The 14,761-nt window shown below is 37.8% G+C and overlaps 1 protein-coding gene across 2 annotated transcripts in view; it reads left to right on the forward strand.

Annotated features, from left to right (window-relative positions):
• The window catches only part of LOC123552830 (uncharacterized), a 98,483-nt gene that overhangs the window by 58,923 nt on the left and 24,799 nt on the right, over positions 1–14,761 (forward strand). For both annotated transcript variants that reach the window (XR_008370572.1, XM_053541011.1), the window contains exons 15-17: positions 47–6,031; positions 6,128–8,717; positions 12,013–12,052. Coding sequence is in view for 1 of the 2 variants with exons in the window: in XM_053541011.1 (XP_053396986.1) it covers positions 47–6,031; positions 6,128–8,717; positions 12,013–12,052 (8,615 nt within the window). In the remaining variant the exon portion in view is untranslated. The remainder of the gene's footprint in view (positions 1–46; positions 6,032–6,127; positions 8,718–12,012; positions 12,053–14,761) is intronic.

Consider the following 14,761-nt stretch of genomic DNA (forward strand, 5'->3'; position numbering starts at 1 on the left):
ACTGTTTTGTAAACAAACTATTTTACAAATGGCTACCTTGTTGTAGATGAATCAAAACGGGCTGAAGCCAAACAAGCTATATTGAAGCGTTTGGGAATGAGAGGTCCAACTTCTAATGTGCCCTTGCCAAACAGAGGTGGTGCAACGCAGTATGATTCCAGTGGGAATATGATGGCAACCAACCCTTTTGCTGATGCCCCCAGTACTAGTCAGAATTTTAACGTTTATCCTGGAGGTCATGTACCACGGTTCCCTGCATCTGGAAGTTGGAATGCTGGAAGCCAGAACTGGGGGAGAAATGTACCTGCACAGACTTTAGGAATGCATCATTCACCAGGGGCTGTTTCCAGTCCCACCCAGCATCACTCACCAGTCAGTTATCATCAGTCGCAGCATTCGCCATCATCCGGCCAGTACAGTCCTATAAGTAGTCAGCCATCAGGAATGCCTGCTTATCAGATGTCTCCCAGGAACCAAAACTTGCATAGTCAGTATACAGCTGGAAACCAGTCATTTGGTCAGAGTTCACCTCAAAGTCAGCTCTCGCCAGGATCATATCAGAATCGGTACCCTGCATCACAGAGTTACAACCCAGCTGCAGGTCAGCAAATGTCACCGCCATACACAGCTCAACATTTACATCATGCTCAACCAATCTCTAGTCAATCTAATATACCATATAGCCCACCAGTGACCTATACTCACAGCCAAAATCAAAGAACTCATGACATGGACAGGTATATGCAGGCCAGTTCTGAAAGGTACCAGCTTTCAAATGAAAATTTCTCACAGAAACCTGATCCATCCCATTTGCATGACTTTAAAAGAGCCAATCAAATGGAAGCTTTCCATATGCCAACATACTCAAGAACCAGTCAAGTCACACCAACTCAGAACCCTTTAATGCCAATGGCGAACCAGATGGCAGGATTACAGTCTCATGACCACAAAAGACCTAATCAAAACCCAGCACAGATCCCTACAGATTTATATAGAATAAATTCCAACCCGTCTAGTCATGACAGTGACATTCAAAATCCATACCAGCAAAATAATGCTTGTATGAACAGTGCTCAACAGAATATTTCAAGTTTGCCTATGTACACTGCTCAACCTTTAAATGATATAGTTACTAGCCAGACTCCAAGTGGCATAGAAGGCTTTCCAGGGGCTGAACAGTCAAACCCAAGTTTTGATGCAAAGAGACCTAATCCAGCTTTGCTTTCTAATCAAATTGTGGCAGATTTGTTGGAGCAAGGAAATAGAAGAGGTCGTGGTAGGGGTAAGAATTTAAGTACACATCCTTTGTTGCAGTCTACAAGTCGCCAGCACAACCTTTTAACATCTCCAGATTCCCAAAACAGAAATGTAAAGAAGTCTTTGAGTAATGCACTTTTGCAACGTCGGCAAAAATCTGGCACCTCGGGAGAATATCCAGATCCCCTTACTCTTCAGAATGACATCACAAACATTAGATCAGATCCATTTGGTCGGCAGATGAGTTATGAAGGAAGTGGTTATACTCACATGAGTGACAGTTCCTCAAAAGCGAGCCAACAGCTTTCACCAAGAACTCCCTCGGGGGATTCTAGTATGCAGAGCCCAGGGTCAGCAAGTTCAAAACAATCGGAGCCATTTGTTGGTCCTATTACCAAGTATTATAATCGTAAGCGACTAATGTATGAACAGATCAGTCCCCCTGCAACACCTAGTAGCACCATTGCTAATGATATTAATAAAAAGCCTCAGTCTGTTTTCAGTCCAAGTAATAACTTCTCTGAACAACAGATAAGTCCTTTGCAGAGGTTACTGTTGGATAATTCTGATCTTCCACCTAGATCTGATCAAAGACAAAGAACTCCCAGTAGAAGCTCAATGTCTAGTTTGTCTTCTGTTGGATCAGAGAAACCACAGAACCATTCGCAACAAGATATGTTTTCTTCGAGACACAATCAAGAGAAGTCGAGACTATTTAACCTTTTGTCTTCCGTGAAAAATGAGACAGAGTCTAGGAAAGAAACAAAAAACGTGACTGGAAGTGTTCAGCAAAGTCTGAATGATAGTCAGCAGGATCTGTTTGCAGATTCGCTCTTGTCGGACATTAGTGGTATAGAAAATACAACAGCAGATAGTTTAAGTTCCTTGTTTAGTGATGATACTCCAATAAAACCTGCTGGCCAGCAAGAAATTGGAGAAACTGGAAATGATATGGCAAATAATGGTAGAGTTCAAGCAGCACATTCAAAAGATGATTTTGCATCATTGTCAAGTTTGGAGAGCTTTGTTGGTAGCGTAAGAAATGAGTCAACTGAGTTTGGAGTAAATTTCCATAAAACTAGTGCTACTGAACTTTTAAATGATGCGAGTGTGTCAAGTAAGACCGTTTTACATGGTACTCAACAAAATATGACTCTAGCTAGGTCATTGCCTTCTAATCTGCAAAGCGTGGCTTCAATGTCTGGTAGTCAGGAAAATGTTGGCACAAGAATGCCTGCAGCAGGTGATCAACAAAACGTTGGTCAAAGGCCAATGCCTGGCAGTCAGCAAACTTTAGAAAGGCTTCCACAATCATTTCAACTTAACGAAGGCAGAGGGCACCCTTTACAAGATAGTCAAGGCAGGGGTCATCCAGCTTATCAAAGTCCAGGCAGAAGTTACAACCTAACAGACTGGCCTCAGTACCCAGTGCAGCCTGGCCCAAAAGTAGGACGTGGAAGAGGTCAGCGAAGAAGGGGAAGGCCCCCAGGCAAGAAGGGCCTAAACTTTCCAGTAGAGACTTTTGGAGTTGTTCAGAAGAAAAGGAGAGGTAGACCAAAGAAAAATGGTGATAGTTTCACATTACCACCTAGTTTTCAACAGCGGAGTAATGTTCAGGCTCATAGTCATCTCCAAGCTCCAGGATCCCAGTTTTCTCAACAGTTACAGAATCAGTATTCAATGCCACCTAACACAAACGCACCTCCAAATATTGACCCATACAAGAATATAGACATGAATATGCCTTACTATCCAAGTCAGCCTAACAACCAGTCCCAGTCATTTTCACAGTTGTTAGAAACTGATAATAATGACCTTTTGGCTGAATTTACAACTGATTCAAGCATGTTAGGAGATGGAGGGTCTCAGTTTGGGAATAATATAGGGATCCCACAGGGAGGTCAGACATCTGATAACCAGTTTGTAAGTGAGACAAACTTCAATTCAAATATTCCTTCAGTTGGTCAGCAGTTTGCACTTAACCAAGTCCCAAACCCTATTCAAGACAATTTTCCTCCATCTCGTAGTCAAAGTCAAAACCATCAGAATCTGTCTGTTGAAGGGTTCAAACCCTCTGGGCAGGATAGAATGTCACTAGGATTTCAGGGACATCAATACTCTTGTCAGAAACAAGAACCGAATTTTCAGGGGCAGTCTTTACCTACACAGCAACAGTTACAAACAATAAACTTGTCTGAAGCAATGCAGATAAGTGAACCGCCTATGAATTTTAATACAGATCTATCTGATCTGAGCAATGAAGATTTGTCTCAGATTTTGCCAGTAATTGAAACAGGACACACAAGTGCCATTAGTCTTAAAGTAAACGAACAGTTTACGGAGTATGGAGATTCAGTTAGCTGTGTTGCAAGTACATCGCACAAGATGAACATGCAAGCAGTAATGAAAAAGAAGAATCAGCAGAGTCGAGGGAATAGAATGCCAGCAGATACAGCTTCTGTTATGGAACTGATCAGGTACAGGCAACGATCGGAAATGCTTCCAAAGGCTTCAGCAGCCTATAAATTCAAATTTAAAGTGCCTACTCCTGTTTTCAAGAGACTGAAATTTAGAGTGAAAAGAAATATGGGTGAAACAGAAAGCATTGACTTTGTCAGGATGCATCCTAAAGATGCTAGGAAGTACAGTTTGTTGAAAATAGGAAGAGAAATCATTCAGTTAAAGAAATTATCTGAGAATATGGTTGACAGTATTAGAGAAAAGCTTAAAAGTGGCGAAGATGTAGAAGGAATTCCTCCACCTATTAGACTGGTTGAAGTCTCTAATATTCCACCGACCGGTTCAATAATTGCAGATCTTTTATCAGCAGACAGTCCACTTAGTGATGACATGATTGGAACAGGAGGTGTTGAAGATATGCTGAATGGTTCAATTCCGCAAAACATGATTGGTAACAACGACATATTTATGATAAAAAAGCAAAAACTGACGTCCAAAGATAAGAAACCAAACAGCATGTTCAGAGGTAAAAATATAGCAAATGTTCCACATTTAAAAAAGTACAGAGCAGGATTCCCATATTTTGGAAAAGGACACGTTGGAAGAGGTGCATCCCATAATACAAAGCTTAAAGCAAATAATAAGGGTTTAAAACCTGAATATGACGATGATGAAAATATTGTTTTAAAAGATGTTTGTCTAAATGATGCTTCAGATGGAATTCTTACACCAATTAAGTCCAGAACTCCAGTTGCTGGCCGCAGTCCAGCTCACTATGGAGGAGGAGGTAATATGCCAGAAATGGAGAGTCAGGAAAAAAGCATCCTTGAGTCAAAATTGGAGTATGACTTGGACCTAAATCAGTCAGGAAATTCCCAAATGTTTCAGGATGTACTAATGGGGGAAAAAGAATTACAGAATAAAACCGAATTTGAGAACGCTGAAGAAGATCCAGGTAACAAAGATGACAAGGAAAGAATGAAAGTAGCTAAAACTAAAGTTGAAAAGACTGAAAATGAAATATGTGTTAAAAGCAATTATAAAAGTGGGGCAGGACCTCTTGAATCATATGAAATAAAGGCAAAAGAAACAAAATTAAGTAAACCTGAATATACTGGAAAAAATGCAAAAGCTGGAAGTTTAGAAGAATTGGATAAAAGTATTGATACTGAAACTGGACATTGTAATAAAAGTGATTTGAATGATAGATGTTTAACAAATATGGACATTGAATATGTGAATTCTGTTAAAAGGACTGATAATGCTGGTGCATTTAACATATTAAAGAAGCAGTTTGAAAAGCATCTGGGTAATGGTAAAAATGCAAATAAGGTCGATGAAAATGTTTTTCTTGATAAAACTGAAAAGCAGGAAGGAATGAAAGTTGGTGTAAGATCACGATCAAGTAGTAGGGAAAGTCAGATGATTCCAAGTCAAACAAGTTCTAGGAGAAACTCTGTAATCCTGAGTGGCATGAGTGGTGACGAAGAAAAGTGTTTCTGGTCAGCTGAGTCGATAAAGAGGAGTCAAAGTTCAGATGGAAGTGATTCATACAGAAGTGACTCTAAAAGAGCTAAAAAGTCAAAATCAAGTGCATATGGAAGTAGCTCTGCTGGTTCTAGGAAAAGTTCCAGAAGTTCGTCTTTGGACCAAGATTCAGTGAGAAGGAAGAGCAAAAGTAAGAAGAAGCAGAAAAAGTCATACAGATATGATTCAGATTCTGATGGAATTCCAGGTGTGGATTATATTGTTGTTAATAGGTTTAAAGGACGTAAAGAGTTACGAGTAGTAGTTGAAAAATTGAAAGTTAACAGTGAAGCTAAAACTGTATTTGATCAGAAGAAAAATGGATTAAATTCTGTGAAAAGTGAACATTTGCCAAAAGCTGATGTTAAAAATGAAGATAATGAAAACAAAATTGTAGCAGACATTGACCCTCCTAAAGCTAAATCTGTAACTGGATTTTCAGCAGAGTTTGAGAAATTTCTTGCAAGTAAATCAGATCCTTCATTTGTAAAAAATGAATCGGATTCTGACACAGAAGACTGTGATATTTTAGATAGTGGTGGAATTGAAAATTATGGAGATGAACCTGTTATATATAGAACAGGCATACGTGGCAGTAAAGGAAATAAAAGTGATGGAACCGAATATGTTATAGAAAAAGAGCCAGAGTCTAGTGGTAAACTTGAACCAGAAGCTGATTTGAAAGATACAGAGTGTGTAGATGTCTCAAAAGATGAAATGCAAAGAGAAGATGTCACAGAAGATGTTGAAATAACAAGGCCAAATGGATGTTCAGCTAAACATGGAGGTGAGTCTTTATCTTCGTGTTCTAAATCTTGTTCTTGTTTTTGTTCTTTTGTATTTAATAATGATAGTAAAATTAGGAATGTTTCTTTTTTAACAGGAATGAGAGATTTTTCTAGCTCTAGTGATGAAGAAAAGAGGCAGAAACGTCCTGTTAGACCAAATAATGATACTAGGAAGCAAGCTAAATTTGAAGGGAAAAAGAAAAAAGTTAGTAAAAGTATACATGATGGGAGTGTTTTTTGTTCAAGGGCCAGGAAAAAGAGACCAAAGCCAAAGTCAAGATCTTCAAAATTAATGTGCAGTCTTTCTGCCCTCCATGATGCAACTTTAGAGAAACTCACAAGTTTTCCCATGTTCAATGACCTGGATACTGGAAATTCTTCCTCGAGTCAGTCTCCAGCAAAGAGTCGAGACGTATCAGATATTGACAGTCCTGTAAGGTGGCATCCAAGAGTGAAAACCCCAGACTTTGAACTGTATTTAGATAGAACTGATGATCATGTTTCTCAGTTTGAAGATACTATGTATAAGCTGGCATACCTGTCACCAATGTCTTCAGATGGCTGCTGTGATTCACCACCTCGGCCCTTGTCACCTAAAGAGATGAGAAAACTTGATGGTACAGTAGAGCAGTCATATGAAAAAATTCCAGAACACAGTGAAAAGAAGATGACTATGTCAGATGTACTGAAAACAATGCAAACTGAATCGCAACATGCTCAAGACTCTGAAATGAACAATGCTAAAGAAACACCAGGCACATCAATTAAGATTGCTGTTGCAAAGATTGAGGCTTTGACCTTTAATGATATAAAATCATTTTGCCTGTCAGAGAAAGATAATGAAGAAAAGAACAAAGAAAAGAGATCAGATTCACCACCACCTGATCTTGGACCACCTGTGCTAGAGTCAGAAAAGGATGAGAAACCACAGGAGGGTAGCCCACCACCAATGCTCTCTCCAAACAAAGACGAACATGAAAGTGATGTTGAAACTGCTCTCACTGTAGGGTCAAATTTATCAGGATTAGACGGAAATGGGAGTGCTCCACCATTTTTATTACCTTGTAGATCTCCACGAGTTTCAATGTCACCACGATATTCTTCTCCGAGGTGTGCAAGGGTGTCAGATGGTTCAGAAATAGGGGACTATTTTAGTATTCCAGTTGAGAGGGATTCAAGTAGCAGAGCTGGTAGATCACCAGGGGCTTGCAGTTCCAGTGGATCTATTAATGTTATTCACAGTGAAGAATTCAGTGACATTAGTGATGAGAATGATAGTGATAATGATATTGGAATGAGAAAACGTAACAGAATAGGAAAGCCAAAATACACTGATAGTCCAACGATGCCAAACTTATCACCAAGATTCGGATCAGATTGCTTGAAACTTTCAACTCAAGGGAATTTAGAATTTGATGAAAAGGAAAGAAAACTTAGAGATATTAAAATGTTTGAAGACAGACTAAAAAAAACTGATCAGGATAAGCATTGTGAACAAGAAAGACATAAACCTGAACTGAAAAGTTTAAGGAAAGCTGATGAAAATAGAAACAACATTTTTGAGTTACTTTCAGGGAGATACACTATGCCTTTGAACCAGATGGTTGACCAAACTAGGATAACCGCTGAAAAGAATTTATACCCAGTTAGAGAGAAGACTGTAGAAGTTATTATGAAAGAAAGACTAAAAAATGGATATTCAGGGGAACTAAGAGATTCCAGTCGAACTTGTAATAAAAATATGTTCGGAAATTCTGAAAAATTGATATTTGATTCAATGTTGAAAACTGATGTCACCAAATTTTCACAGAACAAGAATATATTCAAAGATGCAGCTTCAAATTTTGCGACACAGAGAAACGAACTGCGGAATGGAGAGCTGGATTATTTCAAACATAATTCTCACAGCCGGAATGGAGAATTAAATCGTTCTTTATCTCAAAATGACTTTGTTGCACAATATCAAAGTTTTAGGAACTCAAAGGCCTATCAGAACATGAGTATGGATTTGAATCGTGCAGCGTTAGAAAGAAATTCTCCTTCAAATGGTAAACATTTAGTCTCACCAACTAACTTTTTTGAAACCTTAAATATCAATCGCCCTAGTTCGAGGCAGAGTGATAGAGGAATAAATAGTGGTGATTTGTTTGAATCTTGTTCTGAAGGTAGCTCAAGGCATTCATTTCCATCATTTAATCGATCCCTGTCAGACAATGGTCGGTCAGAATATGGTATCGTTCGAAGTAATAAACTTAGTAACTCAATAATGAGAAGTGTACAAAACTATGCAAGCAAAGGAAAAAGTAAGCTGGATTTAAATATAACTACGCTCACTGACGTACCTTTTCTTGAATTTGGTGGTGGTGAAGGAAAAAGAAAACAAAATGTTAAAGCACATAATCAAAGTGGACGAGCTAGCACTGCTGGACAAAGTTCAAGGTCCGTCCATCTTGGTGAAGGTGATAGCTTAGGTCGTAACAACGGAAACCGGGATCATGGAAAAGGTCAAGGTTATCAGACTTTTGATGAGAGCAATATACAAACTGGCTGTCATGTGATCACACCACTTAAAGCACCTCCATCACTGGAGAATATTCTTGAATCAGCCAATCAGCATGGTTTGGCAGCATATAGACCAACCGGTGCCTTTTACAGTAACTACGGAGACGTGCCTGAGAAACCAAGGTATTTTGATGTAGATTTGGCATGAAATACTAGCACCATCTACAAATGTTGTATCTAATCTCACAGCTAGTGTCTCTATACTCATAGCTTACTCCTTTCTATACTCTAGAAGAAAAGCTCATTGGAATTACTGTTGTTCATTTATTATTGTTTGTTGCTTTAGGAAACTGTTCGAAATACTTCACAGTTGTAAAGAGGTGCTGTTTTTGTATAATCATTTATTTGTAACAAAAAAGGTGGGAAGTAGTAATCTATTTGAACAAAGGGATTCTGTTTGAGGAGATAGTCTTTAAGCACACTTTCCAACAGTTTCCAGTTCTGTTGTGTTTTCTAGATAGAGAGAAATTATTTCCTCCCTCTCAAGAAGGAGGGAAACTCAGTGGTTGTGCATGTGTTTGTTTTAGCTGCACTAGCTTGGCATATGGGTATCACATCACATTGTCACCTGCTGTCAGCAGTGCTATATATAACAGCTCACAGCTTTTAACCTTTAGCCCGCTAAATTTCTAAAATGGACTGGTCCATTGTTCAGTTTGGGCAATACCATTTAGTATTCAAAGGGGTGTTTACTGAAAATTTACTGACTGAATAGTGAACAGTGCAGACCATGATTAACTGGCTAATCTTGGTTTGCACTGGTCGCAAAGCCGAAAATACTCGCCAGCAGGCTAAAGGTTAATATTGGTTATAGTATTTTTTCTTATAATGAAGTTTTGGTTGGAAGGGAAGTTTCATCATTTCCGTAGAGATATTGTACTGTTTACCCGAAAGCTTATTAGTTTAGGGCAAAATGAGCCTGGTTACCTAATTTTATTGGTTGTAGTCTATTTTTGCCTACATGATAAGTTTGATAATAATCCTTACATCTGAATTCATTTCATTAGCTTAATTATTAAAATCACTCTTTATAGAATTGATCTCATGTTTAAAGTGTGTAACAGTTCATTCTTATAGCACATCAATTCACACCAGTACATAGCAGCAGCTGTTTTCACAAACAAGGTCAAAAGTCTTAAAAAAATAAGGGGACATTGATTAGCCATGGGGACTGGTACAGTGATTTTGCAGAAAATTAACACATGTATTTAGCAGCCACTTGCTTTAACCGTTACCCTGCTAAATTTCTATAATGAACTTGTCCATCTTTCAATTTGGACAGTACCATTAGTTATTAAATGCGGTGCATACCAAAAAGATACTGACTGAATGGCGAACAGTGCAGATCCTGATCAGACTGCATGGATTTGCAAGCTGATCATGATCTGCACTGGTCGCAAAGGCAGAATCAGTCGTGTCCAGCATGATGAGGGTTAAGCAGCAATCTTCTGACCTCAGATTGATTTTTTGTTCTACTTTAACCTTTAGCATGCTAGATAAATTGTCGTCTGCTGGAAATGTCGTCTGCTTAAACCGTAAAGTTCATTCAATTTGCTCCAAAATTGGAAGAAATATTGTCAGAGTAGCAAACAGCTTGGAACCTGATCAGACGCCGATTAAATCGTTGTCTGATCTGGTTCCAAGCTGTTTGCAAAGGCTGTTAAATTCGCCTGTAGCAGGCTAAGGGTTAAAGTTGCCTTAATCAGACACCCGCCTAAAGAAGCTAGATTTTGTGTTGTTTCTATGACCGGCTGCATAATACAGGTCCGACATTACACTGTGCATGTTTGTTACTTATAAGGAAATGTAATATATTTTGATCAATGTAAAATGCCAACGTGACTATTTAAAAGGGCATTTTCTAATCAGCAGTGATTTATGAATAAGCAACATGCTCTAATTTGGTTGTAGCTTAATGTAATACATTAATATCATCATTTCATGCATTGCAAATTAACATATTATCTGTTTATTTGGTTGTGAGGGAGACATACCTGTACTGATAATTCTGTTCACCCTGTAAGCTGTATATCACACAATCTTAAAGTCTATGTCATAGTGACATTGAAACTGAAAACTGTCAGTAATTGAAGCAGAGTAGATAACTAATATTGTTTTGGAGTCATTTAGAGCATAGGTAAAGGTTGCAGTACACTTTGGACTTAAAGATAAATACATTCTCTGATAGGTCCTCATTGGTGTGAATATGGGGTGGGGGAATGGGTTGATATTTTACAAACGGCTCTTCTTGAAAAATCAGCTGCTGCTGTATAATGTAGGTGTTTCACATGTATAACCAGAATTGCATCTAACATATTCCATTTTTTGTATACAATGGCCACCTTCCATTTTTTGTATACAATGGCCACCTTTCATTTTAAAGTATTAAATTTGTAGTCACAGAATTTCTGCTAAGAACATTAATTTTAGTGTAGCAAATTTGATAATAATCTGGATATGTTATAAAATTTTTAAAAAAAGGAGCTAAATTTAATTTAGATAGGTAATTTAAAAGTTGTTCAGTTTGAATTGATTAATTTTATTTTAAAGGCGCATCTGGCAGTTTCCTTCTAGAAAACAGTATATCTTGAAATTTTGCTCATTGGTTGACTTTAATGAATTAATTAGATAAAACAGTAAAAATATAGGTCTTAATGTTCAATAAATAAAATGAAGCTACATTTTAAAAAGTAGCCCGCCCGCTTAGCTCAGTAGGGAGAGCGTTGGTCTACGGATCGCAGGGTCACGAGTTTGATCCCCGAGCGGGGTGTATGTTCTCCGTGACGATTTGATAAAAGACATTGTGTCTGAAGTCATTCGTCCTCCACCACTGATAATTCATGTGGGGAAGTTGGCAGTTACTTGCGGAGAACAGGTTTGTACTGGTACAGAATCCAGGAACACTGGTTAGGATAACTGCCCGCCGTTACATGACTGAAATACTGTTGAAAAATGGCGTTAAACCAAAAACAAACAAACAAAAACAAACAAACATTTTAAAAATAAAATTAAATAATGAAAAACAATTTCAGGTCAGGTTAGCGAAATAATGAAAATTCGACACCTATGTTGCCAAAGTAAGATCAGTTTTAATTGAACATTCATTAAAATATAAAAAAGCATTAATTCTGCAATAATTAAAAGGACTTAAATTTTTGATGAGCTGTTCCACCTGTGTATTCCTTTATGGTTTGATCTATTATAAATCATTTCATTTTAAATCAAATAACATATTTTAAAAAAAGATAAAAGAAGAAAAAACTGTCAAATGTGCCTTTAAAAGAAGGAGTACTTTTACCTAATGGATAAAAATTATTGACTATTTTTTCATATAATTATTGTGGCTATTTTTTTTTTGTATTATTTTGCATTTGGTGATAACATGTTTGATTGGTGCATGCCGGTTTGTCTGTTTTAGGGAGGGAGGTGGTCATGTGCTCAAGTTGCCGTCCATGCTGGTGAGATCTTTCCCATAATCCTTCACTGTTCTCACAGACATCATACAACATGCCGTTCCTTAGTTTGAAATTTTTGCAAATATAAGGCCAGTATCAAATTATTTCTTTCTAAATTGCTTTGACTCGTAACCATTATTATACGCCCGTCTCTGAAAGAGTGGGGCGTATTTTATGAACACCCATGGCTGCGGGTGGGCGGCGTCCAAAGCATGTCTGCTTTCTAGGTCAAACAGTTTTCTTCCAATCTACAGCAAACTTGCTGACAGAGTTTGTGGGCATAATATCTTGGCCAAGTTCGATAATCAGCCAAATAGCCCCATGCACTCTTGGATTATGGCACTTGAATTACTCAAAAAGCTAATTTAGCCTTGTCCACTCTCTAAGTTGAACAGTTTTCATCCGATCTTCACCAGACTTGCTGACAATGTTTGTGGGCATAATATCTCGGCCAAGTACGATAACCACCCAAATCGCCTCAGGCACTTGGATTATGCCCCTTGAATTAGGCCGGCATATTTTGTGACAGTCTGGCACTCTTGCTATGAATATTCCATTCTTAATGGATATCTTATGTCCCTGTTTTTAAACAAAGCAGGACATTTTATGTTATGGTGTTGTCCATCTGTCAGTCTTTCTTGACTGGAAACAGTTTTCAGACTCATTAAGAAAGTAAAACAGCTTTCATACTCTACACAATGGTTAAGAAAAATTGGAAGATCTTAAAGCATCAAGAGAAGTTTCTGGAGTACATTGCACTGGCTGTCAAACCTAAAACAATAACATAATCTTATGGAGGAGTTTCCCATATGGACAGCTGATGGCATTTAAATTGATAAATGAAATTAGATATAAACAAATACGAGATTATAAGCGTATATTATGAACATGTTATATTCATATCCACCAAGTGTAGTTGCCACAGAAACTTTTTAGCTCATCTGAACCAGTGGTTAAGGATGAGCTGTTGGTATAGGTGGATGTTCAGATTTTGGGGTCACTCTGTTAAAGGTCAAAGTCACAGAGGCCTCAACATGGAAAACTATTTCTGATCAATAACTTGAGAACCACTTGACCCAGAATGTTGAAATTTCATAGGATGATTGGACATGCAGAGTAGATGACCCCTATTGATTTTGGAATCACTCTATTAAAGGTCACAGGGGCTAGAACATGGAAATCCATTTCCGACCAATAACTTGAGAACCATTTAATCCAGAACCTTCAGACTTAAAAGGGTGATGGGACTTACAGAGTAGATGACCCCTGTTCTTTTTGGGGTCACTCCATCAAAGGTCAAAGGTCAAGTTCACATGGGCAATTTCACACTGTTCACACTTATTTGACCATTATTTTGACCAAGAACCTTCAAACTTCATTGGGTGATAGGGCTTACAAAGTAGATGATCCCTATCATTTTGGGGGTTACTTGATCAAAGGTTAAGGTCACAGGGGCCTGAACATGGAAAACCGTTTCTGATCAATAACTTGAGAACCATTTTACCTAGAACCTTCAAACTTCATAGGATGATTGGAAATGTAGAGTAGATGACCCCTGATGATTTTTGGGTCACGATCAAAATTCAAGGTGACAGAGGCCAGAAATTGAAAAGCTGTTTCTGATCAGTAACTTGAGAACCATTTGAACCCAGAACCTTCAAACTTCATAGGGTTATAAGACTTATAAAGTAGATGACCCCTATTGATTTTTTGGGTCACTTGAGCAAAGGTCAAGGTCACAGAGGCCTGAACATTGAAAGCTCTTGCTGATCAATAACTTGAGAACCAGTTGGCCCAGAATGTTGAAACCTCATAGGATGAATGGACATGCAGAGTAGATGACCCCTACTTACTTTGGGGTCACTCGATCAAAGGTCACGGTCACAGCGGCCTGTTTCCAATCCATAGCTTGAGAACCACTAGGCCCAAAATGTTGAAACTTAGTGGGATGATTGGACATGCCAAGTAGATGATCCTTATTGCAGCCGTCGGTGTCTCTTGGACTTTGCTCTTGTCCCCTATTGACTTCTTGCCCATTACTACTATGCATTGGGGAAAACATGCACATCTTCTAGTTTATGTATTTTCTCATCAGTTCTAGTAATATTTGGAATTTGTGTGAATACTGTACAGATGACGAGATCATGGGGATTACTTCCCTTTAATTTTGGAATAGTCCTTGATATTGAAATTAATTTGAATCTGTGATTATTTTGGCCTTTACACTTGGAATGTTTTAATTTTCTGTATATTTTATACATCTGATAGATTCCACTTGCAAATATGTCCCCATAGGTTGCTCTCTTGTGAATAGAAGTAAAACATATTAAAATATGGATACAAGTTCCATGTACAGGCATGTTGTATGATGTTTTGTGTTTTTTTGTGCAGTTTAAATAGCTTATAGGATTTTTACTATGGGAAAAAATGGAATGAGTCTTTTAAGAATAATTGCTTAGTGATCATAGAAATTTACTTAACATTAATATCAAAAGTTTGCGGACCTGATCACATTCTTATTTTGCGAAAGTATTTTAGTTTTAGAAAAGAAATATAGGTTACCATGGCATGTAACAATAAAAACACTAAAATTGATAGTTTATTGTAAAAATTAGAGTCTATTTTTTATCAATGAAATAAAAAAAAAAAATGAAATGGAAGTAAGAAATTTAAATCTGGATCCTGCCCACTATGAAGTACCAGGATTTCAGT

The sequence above is a fragment of the Mercenaria mercenaria genome, chromosome 4, assembly GCF_021730395.1.
Source record: "Mercenaria mercenaria strain notata chromosome 4, MADL_Memer_1, whole genome shotgun sequence".
Taxonomy (NCBI): domain Eukaryota; kingdom Metazoa; phylum Mollusca; class Bivalvia; order Venerida; family Veneridae; genus Mercenaria; species Mercenaria mercenaria.